Source organism: Oncorhynchus clarkii, chromosome 17 (genome assembly GCF_045791955.1).
Source record: "Oncorhynchus clarkii lewisi isolate Uvic-CL-2024 chromosome 17, UVic_Ocla_1.0, whole genome shotgun sequence".
NCBI lineage: Eukaryota > Metazoa > Chordata > Actinopteri > Salmoniformes > Salmonidae > Oncorhynchus > Oncorhynchus clarkii.
Window position 1 is genome coordinate 31,907,181 of NC_092163.1, and position 19,225 is coordinate 31,926,405.

Genomic DNA, 19,225 nt, shown 5'->3' on the forward strand with positions numbered 1-19,225 from the left:
ATGGTCCACCACCCAAAGGACGTCCAGCCAACTTCACACAACTGTGGGAAGCATTGGAGTCAACATGGAATGCTTTCGACACCTTGTTTTAGTCCATGCCCAACGAATTGAGGCGTTTGAGGGCAAAAGGGGTGTAACTCAATATTAGGAAATTGTTCTTAATGTTTTGTACACTCCGTGTATATCCAACAAACGCCTCTATTTAGAAGTTGTTTTTTTATCAATATAATATCCAAATTCTGGGATATTATATATTTCTCAAATAAGTCTGTTTAAATCTTACCTTGAGCAACACATTTTTTATTTTTAAACATTGATAAGAAGCTAGATTTTATTGTTAATTTCAATACTAAGTAAATTCAAGATATGTACATTTCCCAAGAACCCAGATTTCAAGCCTTCCCCTATGAATTTATAGCTTTTAAATTACTTCTGTTACTATGTAATTTGTAGAATATTATAATGCAATATTTTATGTATGATGTGATGTCTTATTTTATTTAAAATTGTGTACGGTGATTTTTGATGTCTTTTTGCCTGAATTGAGTATTGTCTATTGTTACAAAAAAGAAAAACTACACAAGCAGAGAGAGAAGAGCAAGAGAGGAGGACGCACCATAAAATAAAGATCTGTTAACAGATATTTCGGTAAGGACCAAATAAAAACACAGCGGACAAATGCAATTACAGAGATAGTAATAATGAAATGGTTGTTACAGATTCGTGAAAATATACGCCTGCAGTTAGACATTGGGTGAATATAGCGTTAGCTAGAAGGGCTAGCTAGCTACTAGATATTTGGCGGGGGCATGTGAGATGTTCGGCCTGCCCAAATGGGGTAACGTTAACTAGCTATGTGTTTAGCGAACAACAAGCTATATCACTCATGTATTACGTTATGCTTTTCGTGAGCTTTAGAAATGTGGGAACTAGCTAGCTAAACGTTTGATGTTCTCGTGTTTCGCTAGGTAGCTACTAGTATGAATAAGTACGTTGAAGGGCAATTGTTCTGTCTTTAGCCAATGATGCTAGCTAGCTACCCATCTTGCTAATTAACTAGCTAGCTTCTAGGTCGGAGAAGGGGTTTTCATTGCAGGACCTGCTCTTAATATCAATCCAACTAACGTTAGCTAGCTTGCACGGCGCCCTTTCTCGAGTAATGTGGTACACATTCAAATGTTGAAATGGCTAGATATAATTGGTCTGTGGTCTCTTCCTGTAGCCTTGCAGAATTTGCTGTCTTTTTGCAGCCCTTCACATTTGGAAACCGCTTTAGTACTGTGACAGACTGAGCTTTTAGCTACGTTATTGGCAAATGTGTTTTACAATGAAGTCTCGTTCATGTTGACAGCGTTTTCGTGCCCATGCAATTCATTTGCTATTTCATCAACTTCCCCCAGTATGTGCTATTTGTCGTGACCAGAGATTGGGCAGTCCAGGGGTGTATTCATTACGCCTTGCAGCGGAAACCGTTCACCGTTTAAGAACCAAACGAAATGGGGAGGGACCTACCTGAATTTGTCCAATAGAAACTCGTTTTCGTTGGAAACGGTTTCTGTTTGGAGGGAACGATTTCTGTTGCAAAAGTTTTACAACGGTATACCCAGCAGGGGTGTAACCATTCGTCCAAACATGGTTGAAATGCACAAATTGAATCATTGAATTTATATTTCATGATTTGAAACTGAATTGAAAATTGCGTTCAGTTTTAAAATGTGATTTCAAATTGAATATTTATATATTCAGTTTGAATATGGTAGATTGCATTCATTGTCTGTATCAAGTTTACAAACTATAATTTAAAGTTGATCAAAGTTTCATAATTTCAGATAAGGAGCATGTATCGAATCAAACGGTCTATGGTAAACAAAAGCTTCTGGTGGTTTCTGAAGCCAATCTGGCATGATGACCACAGGCCTCGCCAGGATATATTATAGAAGGGAGTGGCACAAAAAAAAACATGGATAAACTTTTCACTCCATATTTAATCTTGTGACTGACTGGGTTCAAACCAGGTCTCCTGCATGTTACAAGACTGTGTTGACCCACTTGGCTAAAGCCTATAGGGATAACTTCAGGAAGTTAATGTTCTTATTGAGTACCATTTCCCCCCGATTCAGCTCATATCGAGACTCGGAACTCAGGACCTCTGCCTCGCAAACACATGTGACTGCCCTCTTGAGTTCCAACCCCCCGCGCTGTTGAAAAAGTCCTTCAATTGCGCAAGGGGCGACACTTCAGACTGATGAGTGAGTTGTAGATCTGAGTCCAGTGGCACCATTGTATATGAAGATGGCGCCGACAGACATGGCAGCTCTGCTTCTAGCTCCTAAGCAACTTTCCAGTATTTTGTTTTTGTTGTTGTGATTTCTTACATTATTAGCCCAGAACGGTTTTTGTGTTATTACGTACAGCCAGAAATAACTTTTGGATATCAGAGCGGCGGTAACTCACCAACATTACAACCAGAAATATGACTTTCCCAAATTGGATCCTTTGTTCGTACCCTCCAGGGCAACTGAACTTATACCAGAGGCTGCTCCAAGACGCTGCTGGTGGAGAAGAGGTATTCTGAGTGGACTTGTAGTCCGACTCAGGAGGCGTGCACACCATCCGCCACTTCCGGGTATATATTCGCTAATGTGCAGTTCAGCTAATTTTCAAGTAGACGAGCTCAGGGCGAGGATCTCCTTCCAGAGAGACATCAGGATTGCAACATACTGTTTCATAAAATCATGGCGCTCTCCAGATATACTGTCCCCGTTCATACAGCCAGCTGGGTTCTCAATACATCGCTCAGACCGGAATAAAGAATTCTCCGGGAAGAAGAAAGTTGGTGTTTGTTTCATGATTAACAACTCATAATGTGATTGTGATAGCGTACAGGAACTCAAGTCCTTTTGTTCCCTCAACCTAGAATGCCTCACGATCAAATGCCGACCATATTACCTCCCAAGAGAATTCTCTTTGGTTATAGTCACAGCCGTGTTTATTCCCCCTCAAGCCGATACCACGATGGCCCTCAAGGAATTACACTGGACTTTGTGCTAACTGGAAACCACCTATCCTGAGGCTACAGTTATGTAGCTGGGTATTTTAACTAAGCAAATTTGACACATCAAAACATTGCCTTTAGTACTCGCACATCAGACTGGGATATGTTCCGGGTAGCCTATGAGAATAACATTGGCGTATACAGTGACTGAGTTCATCAGGAAGTGTATAGGGGATGTGGTTCCCACTGTGACTATTAAAATCGACCCAAACCAAAAACGGTGGACAGATGACAGCATTCGCACAAAACTTAAAGCGCAAACCACCGCATTTAACCACAGCAAGGTGACTGGGAATATGGTTGAATACAAACTGTAGTTGTGCCCTACGTAAGGCAAGCAAACAGGCAAAATGTCAGTACAGAGACAGTGGAGTAGCAATTCAATGGCTCAGACACGATACGTATATGGCAGATTACTAATGGAAAACCAGCCAAGACACTGACACCGGCATCTTGCTCCCGGAAAAGCTAAACACCTTCGCCCGCTTTGAGGACAACACAGTGCCACCAACACGGCCCACTCCCAAGGACTGTGGGCTCTCGTTCTCCGTGGCCAATGTGAGTAAGACATTTAAGCGTGTTAACCCCCGCAAGGCTACCGGCCCAGACGGCATCCCTAGCCGAGTCCTCAGAGCATGCGCAGACCAGCTGGCAGGAGTGTTTACGGACATTTTCAATCTCTCCCTATCCCAGTCTGCTGTTCCAACTTGCTTAAAGATGTCCACCATTGTTCCTGTACCCAAGAAAGCAAAGGTAACTGAACTAAATGACTATAGCTAAGCCTTCAACACAGTAGTACCCTCCAAGCTCATCTTTAAGCTCGGGGCCCTGGGTCTGAACCCTGCCCTGTGCAACTGGGTCCTGGATTTCCTGATGGGCTGACCCCAGGTGGTGAAGGTAGGAAACAACACCTCCACTGCTAATCCTAAACACAGGGGTCCTACAAGGGTGAGTGCTCAGCCCACTCATGTACCTCCCTGTGTACTCCCACTTAATGATGGGGGCCTACCACGTGTTTAAAGCGCAACTGAAGGCAATAAACAACTTATATCGATGCCACTTATCTGATCGAAAAGTCAAACATTTATTCAGTCTCATCCAAAACAGTTTATTTTTAAAGTGAGTTTGTCATGACTTGAGGGTTTGGTTTTGATTTCAACAAGGCTAACTTGCCCACTAACACGGGATACACACTGCTGCGCACTATCCAATCATACCGCAGAACACATATACAGTGAGACAGACCTGCCCAGCAGTGCAACAGATCAGAGTTTGTTTACATAAGACATGTCACACCTTGGATAGAAGTAAAATTGCGCGACTAAAACTTCCTCTGCAAAAACGTCAACTCAAGAAATCTGAAATTTTTTAAATCTTAGATTGACTATTTTGAGTAAATGATACTGGCATTGTATGGCCTCAAGTTATGCTGAAAACTATGATTTTGATATCTTGGTTGGCCAGTCATTGCATCAATAGCCATCTATGAATTTGAAAGTGGTTACATTTCTCCAGGCCTTTTCCTCAGTTTTTACCCAAAATAGAGGCGAGGTGCCGCTTTGTTATTGTTTCAACTGCGGATTGCCACTTTAAGATGGCTAGGTGGGACAACCACAGTTGATGACCTCACTTATTGTCCATTGTTGCAGATGTGGACCATGTTAGGTGCTTTCACAGGAGTGACCGTTGTCCCCTGTATGTTTTGTGGAAAGATTCCCACACAATTGAGATATTGTAGTGTGCTGAAGCTTTGAGTTCACACACATGCAGGTGGTTGTTTTTTCTCTAGCATTTTCCATACAAAATAAGGAATATGCGAGGCTACATTTTAGTGTAGGCCCAGGCTTAAATCTTTCATGGGGCAGGGTCTGAATACAATCCTCAGTGTGAGACTGATGACGCAGCAGACCTGATTTTAGGTTTGTCCGTAGTATGTTCAGGTATTGGGCTTCAGAGTCTCTTGATAACCATGATCAGATTATGTGTTTGGTGGGAGATGAGAAGCAGTCTTCCAACTGACCGGTCCATTACCATATTATTATACCTTATTTGCATATGTAGGCCATATAGTTGACATCATTTTACATAGAACACTTTAAGGATAAGCTATCGAGGGAAACTTGAGCAATGAAATACAAGTTTTCAATGACATGGATGTTTATTTCACTCTTATGGATTTCTGTGATGAATTTAATTTATTTTCATGCTTGATGTCAACATGAGAAATTACGAGATGCATAATCTTTGTGAAATATATTAGTGTATGGCTTTTTGGCGCGGCAGCCATTTGAAGGAGTTTGTGCTCTAATTGTTGAAGCCAATTTACTGCATTTCTCCTGATGCAAAACAAAAGCTGATATGGGGTTGAATCAAGAGTGTTTTGTACATGCTGTTCACTAAGGATGCCTACATTTGCCTGCCTTTTGCTCATGTTTTTGCTTCCATTTCCTATTGTTTTGTTAATCAAGAATTGATTTAAATAGCTTGCTGTCAGGATTGGCTTGGATATCCTGTGCCACAGTTTTAACGAAGCACCATTATTACAGGTAAGCTTGTGAATATGTCCTGAACAGGCTTGGACTTCCAGTCCAACCCCCACAACCTTCTGTCTGCTCGTCATGGTTTTTACCAGTAATTATTAGCTTTGTTAGGCTATATTCATTGACCTTATTGATTCCCTTTTTGACTAGTGTCCCTTTTGGGATAGTGTACTCTATTGTGGAAACCTCTGAAGTTGAGCAGAGCTAAGCATGACCTACCAAGGTATGAGTGGTATAGAGGAAGAGCATGGTATGTTGGTGGCTTTCTTTGACAAGATACCACATTATCCACAAGCCCCAAGTAAATGTCTCCACTTCATGAACTGATCTCCTTCTGTTGACCACATTTTCTACTTGCTTTTTACTAGGTTGTTTTTTGCCAACACCTGCTCTGAACAATGCTTGAGACTTGAGCCTACACATAGGCTAATTGTCTTGCACCTTTAGTGTTTTAATGTTGTTATGCATTTATGCGATAACACATGGCCTAATTTGTCTGATCCTCCGAATTTGAAACAATTAATCAAATAAATTTTTATTTGTCATGTGCCGAATACAACAAGTGTAGGTAGACCTGAGTGAAATGTTCACTTACAAGTCCTTAACCAACAATGCAGTTAAGAAAAATAAGTGTAAAGTAAAGAATAAAAATAACATGGTTAAAGAGCAGCAGTAAAATAATAGTAGCGAGGCTATATCCAGGGGTTACCGGTACAGAGTCAATGTGCGGGGGCATAGGTTAATTGAGGTAATATGTACATGTAGGTAGAGTTAGTGACTATGCATAGATAATAACCAGAGTACCAGCAGTGTAAAAGAGGGGGTGGGGGAACAATACAAATAGTCTGGGTAGACAATTGAAATAGCTGTTCAGGAGTCTTATGGTTTGGGGGTAGAAGCTGTTAAGAAGTCTCTTGGACCTAGACTTGGCGCTCCGGTACCACTTGCCGTGCAGTAGCAGAGAGGACAGTCTATGACTAGGGTGGCTAGAGTCTGACAATTTAGGGCCCTATGAAATCCATTTAGTTTTTTCCCAAATTCCATTTTTTTCTATTTTTATTTGTCTGAATTCTGTGTTTTACAATTTATGCTAATTTTATCATCAGAAAGAGTGTCTAATAATGTGAATGAATAAAATGTCAACAATTTAATTAGATAACAGTACATTTGTGATGATGCAATACAACATTGCACTATTTTTTTTATCTAGTCAAGTGCTTCAATACAGTTCTAAGTGTTTCATTATAAATGAAAATAAGTAATGCAGGAATCTAGGCAACAATGCAGCAAGCAATAGTCAAAACCTAGAGTTATACTTATGTAAAAAAAAACAACAACATTGCATTCATTGTTTTTTGTCAAATAAAGTGCTTCGAAGTGTTTCATTGTAAATGAAAAAAAAAAGGATTCAGGCAATAATGCAGCAATAGGCAAAACCTATGGAACTACCTTATGAGCTCCTATGTCTGTCTGTCCATTGTAAGTTTTCCATCTATCACAGACATCTCCATTGAAGTACATGATTGTCAGCCTATTTGTGTTGAGCTCAGTGAGTGCCTCGCTTGTCTTTGAGTAGAGTCTTGTATTTGAACACCCTAGCCAGCCGGTAGACCTCTGTGTCAAATCCAGCCACAATCTTTTGTGAAGGGGCCTTTTTCGAACATTTGCTAAAAACCTGTATGCTACCCAGCCAGCATAGATGTACATGTCCTCGGAGTACACGTCCTCGGAGTACACGTCCTGGTAATCCGTCTGGCCCCGCGGCCTGAATGTTGACCTGTTTAAATGTCTTTGGCTAAGGAGAGCATGGTCACACAGTCGTCCGGAACAGCTGATGCTCTCATGCATTCTTCAGTGTTGCTTTCCTTGAAGCGAGCATAGAAGTAATTTAGCTTGTCTGGTAAGCTTGTTTCACTGGGCAGCTCGCGGCTGTGCTTCCCTTTTGTAGTCTGTAATAGTTTGCCAGCCTTGCCACATCCGACGAGCGTCTGAGCTGGTGTAGTATGATTCAATAATAGTCCTGTATTGACACTCTACCCTTTAGCTCAATGCGGATGTTGCCTGTAATCCATGGCTTCTGGTTTTGGTATGTACTGTACTGTACTGGTTTTGGTAGGTCACTGTGGGGGCGACGTCATCGATGCACTTATTGTGCACTTATTGGCTTATTGGTGAAGCCAGTGTGGTGTACTCCTCAATGTCATCGGAAGAATCCCGGAACATATTCCAGTGTGCTAGCAAAACAGTCCTGCAGCTTAGCATCTGCTTCATCCGACCACTTTTTTATTGACCGAGTCACTGGTGCTTCCTGCTTTAGATTTAGCTTGTAAGCAGGAATCAGGAGGATATAATTATGGTCAAATTTGCTAAATGGAGGGTGAGAGAGCTTTGTACGCATCTCTGTGTGTGGAGTAATGGTGGTCTAGAGTTTTTTTTCCCCCTCTGGTTGCACATTTAACATGCTGGTAGAAATTAGGTCAAACGGATATAAGTTTCCTTGCATTCAAGTCCCCGGCCACTAGGAGCGCCACCTGTTTGCTTATGGCCTTATACATTTCATAGATGGTTTGTGGTGGTAAATAGACAGCTATGAAAAATAGATGAAAACTCTCTTGGTAAATAGTGTGGTCTACAGCTTATCATGAGAAATGCATTTGATTGTGTTTACCAGTTGCTACTGAAATGAGTGTTAGGGATACTGCATTGCAATTATATCAAATTGGCACGTTTATATTTTAAAGGTTGAGTAAGTAAGATTTTCATCAAATGTACCCACATTTATATTGTCAATTGTTTATAATTAGTGAATGCCAGAATGTAGTTATTTTGTTAGATACTTCTCCTTATTAGCTGAGATCAGATTTTCTCAGCCATTTTAGCTGTCATGCTAAATGTTTGGGAACAAACAATCTAGCATAGAACCATGCGAAATTGTAACACTATGCAGATTTTGCCTCCCAAACCTCCGTGACTTATCTTGGCAGCCCCTCCCCCTAACCCTTAATAAACCCCTAACCCTTAATAAACCACAACTTAATTGCTGGTGGTCTAGATGGTCTAGTCAGATAAATCATTGAAAGTCGACATCAAAATGTGGTTTAGTTTTAGGAATTGCATCTGTTGTTGGTAAGTAATGCACCCTGTAAGTTTCTAAAACGACTTACTCAACCTTTTAAATTCATGCCCCTTCTTCCACCTGAAATGTATTGGACATGGGCCTAATTATGCATCAGATTGATCAATTGGAAGTTGAGCTATACAGTGCATTCGGAAAGTATTTAGAATCCTTGACTTTTTCCCCAAAAAATTGTTACGGCCTTATTCTAAAATGTATTAAATTGTATTTTTTCCTCCTCAGTCTGCACACAATACCTCATAACGAAGCAAAAACAGTTTTTTAGCGAAAGTATAATACATAAAATACTTATCACAGACCCTTAACTCTGTACTTTGTTGAAGCACCTTTGGTAGTGATTACAGCCTCGAGTCTTCTTGGGGTATGACGCTACAAGCTTGGCACACCTGAATTTGGGGGGTTTCTCCCATTCTTCTTCTCTGCAGGTCCTCTCAAGCTCTGTCAGGTTGGATGGGGAGCGTCGCTGCACAGCTATTTCCAGGTCTTACCAGAGATGTTACATCGGGTTAAAGTCCGTGCTCTGGCTGGGCCACTCAAGAACATTCAGAGCCTTGTCCCAAAGCCACTCCTACTTTGTCTTGGCTGTGTGCTTAGGGTCATTGTCCTGTTGGAAGGTGAACCTTCAACCCAGTCTGAGGTCCTGAGCGCTCTGGAGCAGGTTTTCATCAAGGCTCTCTCTGTACTTTGCTCCGTTCATCTTTCCCTCAATCCTGACTAGTCTCCCAGTCCCTGTCACTGAAAAACATCCCCACAGTATGATGCTGCCGCCACGCTTTACCATAAGGATGGTGCCAGGTTTCCTCCAGACTTGACGCTTGGCATTTAGGCCAAAGAGTTCAATCTTGGTTTCATCAGACCAGAGAATCTTGTTTCGCATGGGCTGAGTCCTTTAGGTGCCTTTTGGAAAACTCCAAGCGGGGGGCGGGGAGGGCATTTACTAAGGAGTGGTTTCCGTCTGGCCATTCTACCACAAAGGTCTGATTGGTGGAGTGCTGCAGAGATGGTTGTTTTTCTGGAAGGTTCTCCCATCTCCACAGAGGAACTCTGGAGATCTGTCAGTGACCATCGGGTTCTTGGTCACCTCCCTGACCAAGGACTTCTCCCCCGATTGCGCAGTTTGGCCGGTCGGCCAGCTCTAGGAAGAGTCTTGGTTGCTCTAAACTTCTTCCATTTAAGCATGATGGAGGCCACTGCTCTGACATGCATTGTCAACCTTGGGACCTTACAGTTGAAGTCGGAAGTTTACATAAACCTCAGCCAAATACATTTAAACTCAGTTTCACAATTCCTTACATTTAATCCTAGTAAAAATTATCTGTCTTAGGTCAGTGAGGATCACCACTTTATTTTAAGAATGTGAAATGTCAGAATAATAGTGATTTAAATGGTTTAACTTGGGTCAAACGTTTCCGGTAGCCTTCCACAAGCTTCGCACAATAAGTTGGTGGCCATCACAAAGCCCTGACCTCAATCCCATAGAACATTTGTGGGCAGAACTGAAAAAGCGTGTGCGAGCAAGGAGGCCTACAAACCTGATTCTATTACACCAGCTCTGTCAGGAGGAATGGGCCAGAATTCACCCAATTTATTGTGGGAAGCTTGTGGAAGCCTACCCAAAACGTTTGACCCAAGTTAAACAATTTAAAGGCAATGCTATCAAATACTAATTGAGAATGTAAACTTCTGACCCACTGGGAATGTGACAAAATAAATAAAAGCTGAAATAAATAAATTATTCGGACGATCCTAACTGACCTAAGACAGGGAATTTTTACTAGGAATAAATGTCAGGAGTTGTGAAAAACTGAGTTTAAATTCATTTGGCTATGGTGTATGTAAACTTCTGACTTCAACTGTATCTAGAAAGGTGTGTGCCTTTCCAAATCATGTCCAATCAATTGAAACAGGATGCACCCGAGCTCATCATTTGAGTCTCATCACAAAGGGTCTGCAGATTGATGAGGGGAAACATTTATTTAATCCACAAAATGTGTAAAAAGGGAAGGAGTCTGAATACTTTCTGATTGCACTGTAGGTTTATACAATTAATTAATTGCATTAGGCTTGGGCTGTATCCAGATTGTCATACCTTTTTATACCGACCTTGTACCACACAAGGGGCGCTATTTTCAAACCCCACTGAGCAATGCTAACAAGTAAATGTAAAATCCCATCTAAATGCTAACATTTTATAAAGTCTCTGACCTAAAGTATTTGCAAGACAGACATCCCAACTCAAAGTTATACAAGGAACAAAAAAATGCTATAGTTTGCTGCATGCACTAAACAAATATTAGACATCAAGGCTTTTGATCCAGTAGGGAATTGTCTGCTGTTTCCAAGCAAGCAAAGCTTAATTTTGGGAGAAGCTAACCACTTAGTGAGATGGCTAACTAGCTACTAAATTAGCAAAACAAATGCACAACTGCAGAGCATTTACAACATTTTAGACCGTTAACTTAGTATTTATACAATATCTAGCTTGCAAACATTTAGATGTGAATTCCATACAGTAAGTAGATCACCCGGTGCGTGCTTAGCAACAGTGAGTGACTCAAGGCTCTGGTCTCTCATCGTTGTGCTTGTAAACAAACACCACGTGACTTGGGACTACCAACAAGCTTCATAATGAAAAATTATGTGACGGGTGAAATGAGGGTTCGCAATCTTCATCTCCTAACGTATTACACAAGTTGACTGCAGGTAAACTAGCTACAAATATTCTAATTCATTAAAAAAGTCAAATAAATTGTTTTGACGGTAATGAAAAACCATCCTGTGGTTATTTCCAAATACCCCGCTGTTCGGTATACCGCCCAAGCCTAAATTTAATTGAAATGTGTGGTACTATAATTATGAGCAAGATTTAGGCCTACGAGTAACATTTCTACATTCAAGATTTGCTTTTTAGACCTAGGGTCTACATAATGTCCTTGAGCCAAGGCTGATGTATGTGGTGAATGAAGCAATGTGTGGATGGCTGTCTAAGAGTGGTGATGAGTGGACAAACCGCCTAATACTTGTACATATACTTGTACATACATTTTGAATTTCTCTGATGCATTGGGCTCTCATCGAATATATACAAACGTAAGCCATCTTGTAAATCATGGTTTCTCTCCTGCTCTTTGTTTCTTGTGTGTTCATTGCTCTTTCCTCTAGTCTTACGGTGGTTGCCTTTTTTCACCTGCAGGTGTGTGTTGTTTCGCCTCAGCAGCATGGCTGTGGTCATCCGCATGCAGGGTCTCCCGATAGTGGCGGGGACCATGGACATACGCCATTTCTTCTCTGGATTGACCATCCCAGATGGTGGGGTGCATATTGTAGGGGGTGAACATGGTGAGGCTTTTATTGTTTTCGCCACAGATGAAGATGCCAGGCTTGGCATGATGCGTAACGGGGGAGCAATCAAAGGTTCAAAAGTGTCACTTTTGCTGAGCAGCAAGACCGAGATGCAGAATATGATTGAGCTTAGCCGCAGGCGTTTTAAAACGGGCAATGTAGAGGGAGCAGCAGGAAATGGTAGAAGGCCAGGTCCCCCCGTCAACACATGTGGGAGGGGCAGTCTACCCAACACTTTACAAGGGTTCAGCAACACCACACCAGCCACCGTCACCACAGCTGCCTCTGCACATGAAACCATAAGCAACAAAAATGTGTCCACGTTTGCCACCACTGGCATGGGAAACATGCCCCCCAGTTTCAGCAACAACTTCAGCAGCCCAAATCTCACCATGGGATCCAGTATGAGAACAGCCATGTCCTCCCGCAACTCTGTACCACCACCTATTCACCCTTTGACAACCATGCCATCTTTGCCACCCATGCCTTCCATACCCCCCATGCCACTTCCACCACCAGTGTCCTCTGTGCCTCCTGTTCCCACTGTGTCACCTTTAACCCAAGGCCCCCCTGTCCTTCCCATGAGTCTGTCCCACATGGGCTCAATGCCACCATTCAACCCAGGTGTCCCACCCCCTAGTGGACTGGCCCCAAATCACATGTTTGTTGGCCATATGAACCCTCTGTTAAATCTCCAGGCACACATGAAGGCAGCAATAGGTAATTCAGACGAGTTATATGTTCACCTTCAAGGCCTGCCCTTCTCAGCTACTGAAATGGATATTGGGGAGTTTTTCTGTGGGTTAGGGGTGGACTCCATCCGACTGGTCAGGGACAACATTGGCCGGAGTAGCGGCAGGGCCCTGGCCAAGTTCTTTTCCCCTCAGGACACTTTTGAGGCGCTCAAAAGAAGCAGCAGAATGTTAAGGCAGAGGTACGTGGACATCTCTCCGGCCACAGAGAGCCAGTGGATGAGTGTCAGCAGTGGTGGCAACGGGGTTGGAGGGCAAGCCCATTCAAAATCCAGTAATGTGCCCCAAGACCAGCACCACCGCAGCAACATGAATTCAGCATCTCCTTCAACCAGAGATCATGCAAGGTCTCGCTCCCCTCACAACAAGGAGTTCTGTGTCTACCTAAAAGGCCTGCCCTACGAAGCAGTAAATAAACAGATCTGTGAGTTCTTCAAAAAGCTGGACATTATGGAAGACCGCATTTACATTGCTTATGGACCCACTGGCCGAGCTACAGGTGAGGGCTTTGTCCAGTTGAAAAATGAAATGGATTACAAGGTTGCCCTCAGCTGTCACATGCAGTATATGGGAAGCCGATTCATACAAGTTCACCCCATCAGTAAGAAAGCTATGTTTGAAAAGATTGATTCCATTCGTCAAAGGATGCAGGGTGTTGATAAGAAAAACAACTCTGAGTCCGGCAAGAGCCCTAGAAACTGTGCACACATCTCAAATATTCCATATAATGTGTCAAAGAAAGATGTCCGTCTGTTTCTGGAAGGCATTGCAGTATTTGAAGAAAGTCTTAAAGTTCTGGTTGACAGCAGTGGTAACGGTCTAGGTCAGGCTGTGGTGCAGTTCAGGGTAGAGGAGGATGCGCTAAATGCTGAGAGACTACACAGGCAGAAGTTAAATGGCAGAGATGCCTTTGTGCATTTGGTCACCTTTGAGCAGATGAAGGAAATCGAGAGAAACCCACCACCACAGGTTAAGAGAGGCCAGAAATTTGAAGGGAACTCTCAAGGCCAGGCACACGGCCATGCTCAGGCACAGAATCCTATTCAAGCCCAAGCTCACCCCTTTGCCAGTATAACAGGAGAAGAGTTCAACTTCCTCAGAAACACTGTTGGCAATTTAGGCAATGGTCCTTTTGCTCAATTTACTGTCCCAGGTAATGGAATAGTGGGCCCTCCTCCTCTACCCCCATTTTCAGCAAGTCTAGAGAATGTAGCCCTTAGCATTCCCCCACCCATGGTTGCTGGTCACTTGCCTGGAGCAGTTCTGGCACCCCCAAGCTTCCGACCAGGTAGCAACAATGGCCCACCTGGCTTTGGACCAGAGGGCATGAGGGACAGGCCACCTTTTGACAACGGCTCTAGAAAGAGCGGAGGCCATAACAACCGAGGAAGTGGCCAAGGGCGTTTAGAAGTGCGCCCTCAGTCTGCCTTGGGCCGTGGCCCTGGCTCTGACCCTCTGAGAGAGCAGTCACTCGGAGGCCCTGGTAACCCTTGTGGACCAACCATTGTAAAGATCCAAAACATGCCTTTCACCGTAACAGTCGATGAGATCCTAGATTTCTTTTATGGGTATCAAGTGCTGCCTGGTTCAGTCTGTCAACAGTTCAGTGAAAAGGGCCTGCCCACTGGTGAGGCAATGGTTGCCTTTGAGTCACACGAGGAGGCATCATCTGCTGTCATGGATTTAAATGATAGGCCTATTGGGGCTAGGAAAGTGAAGATAACTCTAGGATAAGACTCCAATGTTCCTCTCTACCAATAATGATTAAGTGAAACATCCGGTTTCATTAATGCAAAGGTAAGAACTTGCATTTAGGATTTAAGCTCCCAACTATCTTTAGCTCCTTTACAAAAGTTATCAAGTTGCTAGTAGCGTAAGAATCAAATGGAACGCTGCTATATTGATTTGATGTATAATATAGCTAAAGTGGGATGTTTGGATTTTCCAAATGGCAAAAAGCCAACTGTTGATGTAGCTTGAGTCCAATCATATTTAGAGTAAGAGCCTTGGATTATATGGTTGGATTAAGAGGATAGTCTTATTTCTGTGCTGAGATGTCACTTTCACTTGGAAGCATGTGTTATTTTCAAATGCCCTGACACATTTTGTGTTCTTGTATTTCTTCCATAGATTTAACATTCTCTTTGTGATGATTTTCTAAAGGGGGTACTTGCCAAATGCTGCCATGCATGGTGTTAGTACAGAGAACACTCATTGTGTCATGGTTAAAGCGTTTGCTTATTTGCTCTATGCTGTTTTTCACTGTTAATAAATGCAAATGTCAATGTTGCTAGCTATGTTGTATGATAAATTGTACTGCTTGTTTCTGAGAAAAAGATGTTGAACATTGCATTTGGTTTAATGGTCTGCAGAGCTCTTCAGAACTTTTTGTATCTGCCAACCCTCCCACTGCGATATACTCTTTTGAAAATGAGCTGTTTTGCAAAGATGTAAATACTATTTGGAATGTTTTAGTTTTGTAGTGTTGTCTAACAAGAGACACTTAAGTTTTATATTTTTGGGGACGTTCCAGCTTATTTCACAAGTGTGTATATACTGTTTAGCTTACACTTTTGTCAATAAAATGACATTCCTGACAGATTTACAAGCCATTCTATTTTTCTCATTTTTCACTTGCTTGATGATTTTCTATATGAACAATAAAATGGTTTTGGGAAGGCACCCAGATTTTACCAAACGGTCCAGGTAATTAATTAATTTTTATTAAGGCCCAATGTAGCAGTTTTCAAATCATTTCTGGGTAACAATTAAGTACCTTACAGTGATTGTTTTAAATTAAAATGGTCAAAAATAAACAAAATATCTTCAAAGAGCAGGCCAAAACCCCATCCCACCAAAACAGGTTGAATTGTCTGGCAGCCTTTTGAAACTGCTCTTACGGGGGAAAGGGGCATTATCATTTTCAGTGTTATTCCAACCTCATTTTAGAGAGCTTGACTGCACTGGGCCTTTTAAGTTAGGCCTACATTTAGCTGTTTAAACTACTTAAAAAGGGTAATATAGGCTCTATCGAGGTTTTGCAAGTGACCATATAGGGTTGAATGGGACATTTGATAGGGTTTGCCAAGAAACCCATACAGTAGGCTGGTTTTCCAGACCCAGATTAAGCCTAGTCCTGGACTAAAATGCCCTTTCAATGGCAATTCTCTGTTAAGAATTATTTTTAGAACAGGACCAGGCTTAATCTGTGTCTGGGAAACCTGCCTTTAACAACCTCTTAGAGCTACCCCCTACTTTTTAAAATTTCCATCTGAAGACATACCCAAATCTAACAGTCTGTAGCTCAGGCACAGAACCAAGGATATGCATATTATTGGTACCATTTGAAAGAAAACACTGAAGTTTGTGTAAATGTGAATTGAATATTGGAGAATATAACACAATAGATCTGGTTTAGATAATACAATGAAAAAAAAACATGTTTTTTTTCTTTTTATTGTTGTATTATTTTTTAAATTAACAAGATAAAACAAACATTCAGATAGGATGATGGGGACAATTTCAGTGAAAAACATAAGAGGGCAACAGTACTTGTGCAAAGTTTCAGAATGATAACTTCCAAAATGAGTGTGCTACATGACATTTATCATAAAGTGACCCAGGTGTCCCACACAAGTAGCCCAAATGTACCCAAGTGGACAAATTGGTGAAGTTATACATTTTGAATGGAATAACTATATACAAAATACCAAAATGGTATTCTAACACACCCCCCACCCCCCCAAAAAAATGGAGAAAAAACATGAAAAAAATATATACATTTACAAAATAACACTTTCAATATTTGGAAGACCCTCAGTCCTCTACACAATATTATGCTGCTGATGCCAGGTGCCATAGCACATCCATGCCTGCAGAAATACATTTGGGCAGATGAACACCACTTGTGGCAGCAGCAGCTTCAGTGGGGGATGGACACCTTGGCACTGGGGGCTCCCATTCGGAGTCAGTCACTGTGAAAGAAAATGTTCAGTTAGAATAGTTTCACATATGAACCCTGTATCAACAGGTATAATAAACAGATATATATATATATAGAGTACAGGGAACACAATATATTCAACCTTATTATAGACCTGCTAGATCTACTGTCTCATTTATATTATGACATTTCAGCTAGATCTACTGTCTCTATTATATTATGACAGACCAGCTAGATCTACTGTCTTTATTATATTACAACAGACCAGCTGTAACTACTGTCTCCATTTCACTTTGGCCATTGTTGTGGGCCTGCACTCCCCTCAACAGCCTCAAATAGGCTATTTAATTTCACAAATAATATTTTATATTATTAATTTCAAACAATGGCATTAGCATGAGAAGAACTTACCAGTCCAATACGATGTCCTCTCCGTTAAAAAAATATTCCTCCATTTGGGAATCGCTAAATGAATCGCCCTCGATCAATTTCTTCTAAAATTGTGTGCACATCTGTATATCTAGACTTAGATTTAGCTTTCCCTGACTTAGTCGCCATACTGATTGATATATAAACAGCTGAATATGCGCTTTACCAAAACAACGCTGTGTGCAACATGCGTTGCTCCTTCCGGTATGAAACTTCAATGGCAAATGACCCTCTTTACGTCGGAGTTTACTACATGGGTTGGTCTTCCAACACATAAACATTACATATTGCCGTTTACCTCAGCTCATTGGCTATCTACCCAGCTAGATTTCAAGACGATCAGTGGTCATTGGGTTAAAATACAGTCAATCAACGAAACAGCGGGCAAATCATTGGTGCACAATGATGACTTGTTGTCTTCAAATCGGTTTCTTTCAGTCAATATGTCCCGCGAAATGACCCATCAGGTTTGGTTTCATTGCAATCAACTGGTTGTGTTACAAACAAACCAGTTGATTGCAATGAAACCAAACATGACTGGAAAAGTCACGTTCTGTGTGTGTATTTACCTCGAGTGTGTCGTCGAAAATGGAATGAGACGGAATTCACGACACAAGCGGTTCACAAAATGTTGTGTTAGGCTATAAAAATGGATTTTATCAAACAATAGACCATTCATTGTGTAACAATGAGCATTGGGATTACAAACAGAGGAAGATCGTCAAAGGTAAACTATTTATTTTATTGCAGTTTGTGATTTTGTTACGCCTGTGCTGGTTGAAATAGTTGGTTTTTATGGGGCTCTATCCTCATAATCGCATCGTATTCTTTCGCAGTAAATCCTTTTTTAAATCTGACAACGCAGTTGGATTAGCAAGATTCTAGGCTTTCGAAACATGTGAGACACTTGTATTTTCATGAATGTTTAATATGACTATTTATGTAGCGATCACTGTATGTTGTCGAATTTCATCCCGCTACCGGGTTCTGTGCGCAGAGAGGTTAAAGCACCTCAAACGCCAGTCCTTGAGGGCCAAGTTCTGCGGGTTTTCACTTGTACTTGATTGATGAATTAAGGTAATTGATTAGCTAAAACTCCCCCTTACCTGGTTGTCTAGATCTTAATTGCAAACAAATTGAAAGGAAAGAACAAAACTCAGCAGACACATGGCCCTCCAGGAACTGAGTTGTCCACCCCTGCCTTTTAAAAGGGAAATTTTTAAACATTTTTTTCAACTTCATATTCATCATCTCCAGCACCTCCCCAACATATGTGAAAATGGCACATTTCTATGTTTTGTAGTAAAAAAGAGAGGATAAGTGTTTCAAATTACATTATTGGAGTGCATTGTGTGATTTTAACCAATTATGTGTAGGCCTTGCCTACTAATTCCCTACTAATTGGTTAATGTCATTGCAAAACGCTTATCTTTTTTACTACAAAACATACATTTGCCATTTCCACATGTTGATACTGGGGTGGTGCTGGAGATGAATATGAAGTTGCCATTTTTTTTTCTTCCCCTTTAAGGATCACTTTACTCAATGTTTTTGTATTTTGTTCAGTAGTCTACTGTTGATATGGTCTCACATTTTTATTTCAGCACAAACAGTTTACAGATGGAGCACTGTATATAATTATGTTCATAAATTGTGTGTGTTTTAAGAGAGTTATTCCACTGTCACAAGGCCCACTTTCAATTCCACTGTAGATGCTAGTGGCAAACATGCCTAGTAGAAGGCTAAGATAACATCTGTTTCTTGTCTTACAAGCTAGCCTAGCGCTAAACCTAAATGTACCTTGCTTTTATCATGCGGTTTAATGGAACATTTTTGACTGATTCATATAAGTTCTCTGAACATTCACTTTTATTTGAAGTGTTGTAAAACATATACATACTTTTTTTTATATAGGCTACTCATCAATTAAGTTGTTTATTTCATAATGTTTTAAAGAGTGAAATGCTGGGTGTTCTTTGATATTTGGGATATCTGCATGTCTCACTTTGTCCTAATGAGCCCACAGAT

General features: G+C 41.3%; 1 protein-coding gene across 1 annotated transcript; it reads left to right on the forward strand.

Moving 5' to 3' along the window:
- Positions 1 to 572: 572 nt before the first annotated feature.
- On the forward strand, positions 573 to 15,430 carry LOC139370703 (RNA binding motif protein 12). Its single transcript, XM_071110340.1, has 2 exons — positions 573 to 648; positions 11,925 to 15,430. The coding sequence occupies exon 2, from the start codon at positions 11,950 to 11,952 to the stop codon at positions 14,557 to 14,559; it is 2,610 nt and encodes an 869-aa protein (XP_070966441.1). The 5' UTR covers positions 573 to 648; positions 11,925 to 11,949; the 3' UTR covers positions 14,560 to 15,430.
- Positions 15,431 to 19,225: the final 3,795 nt, after the last annotated feature.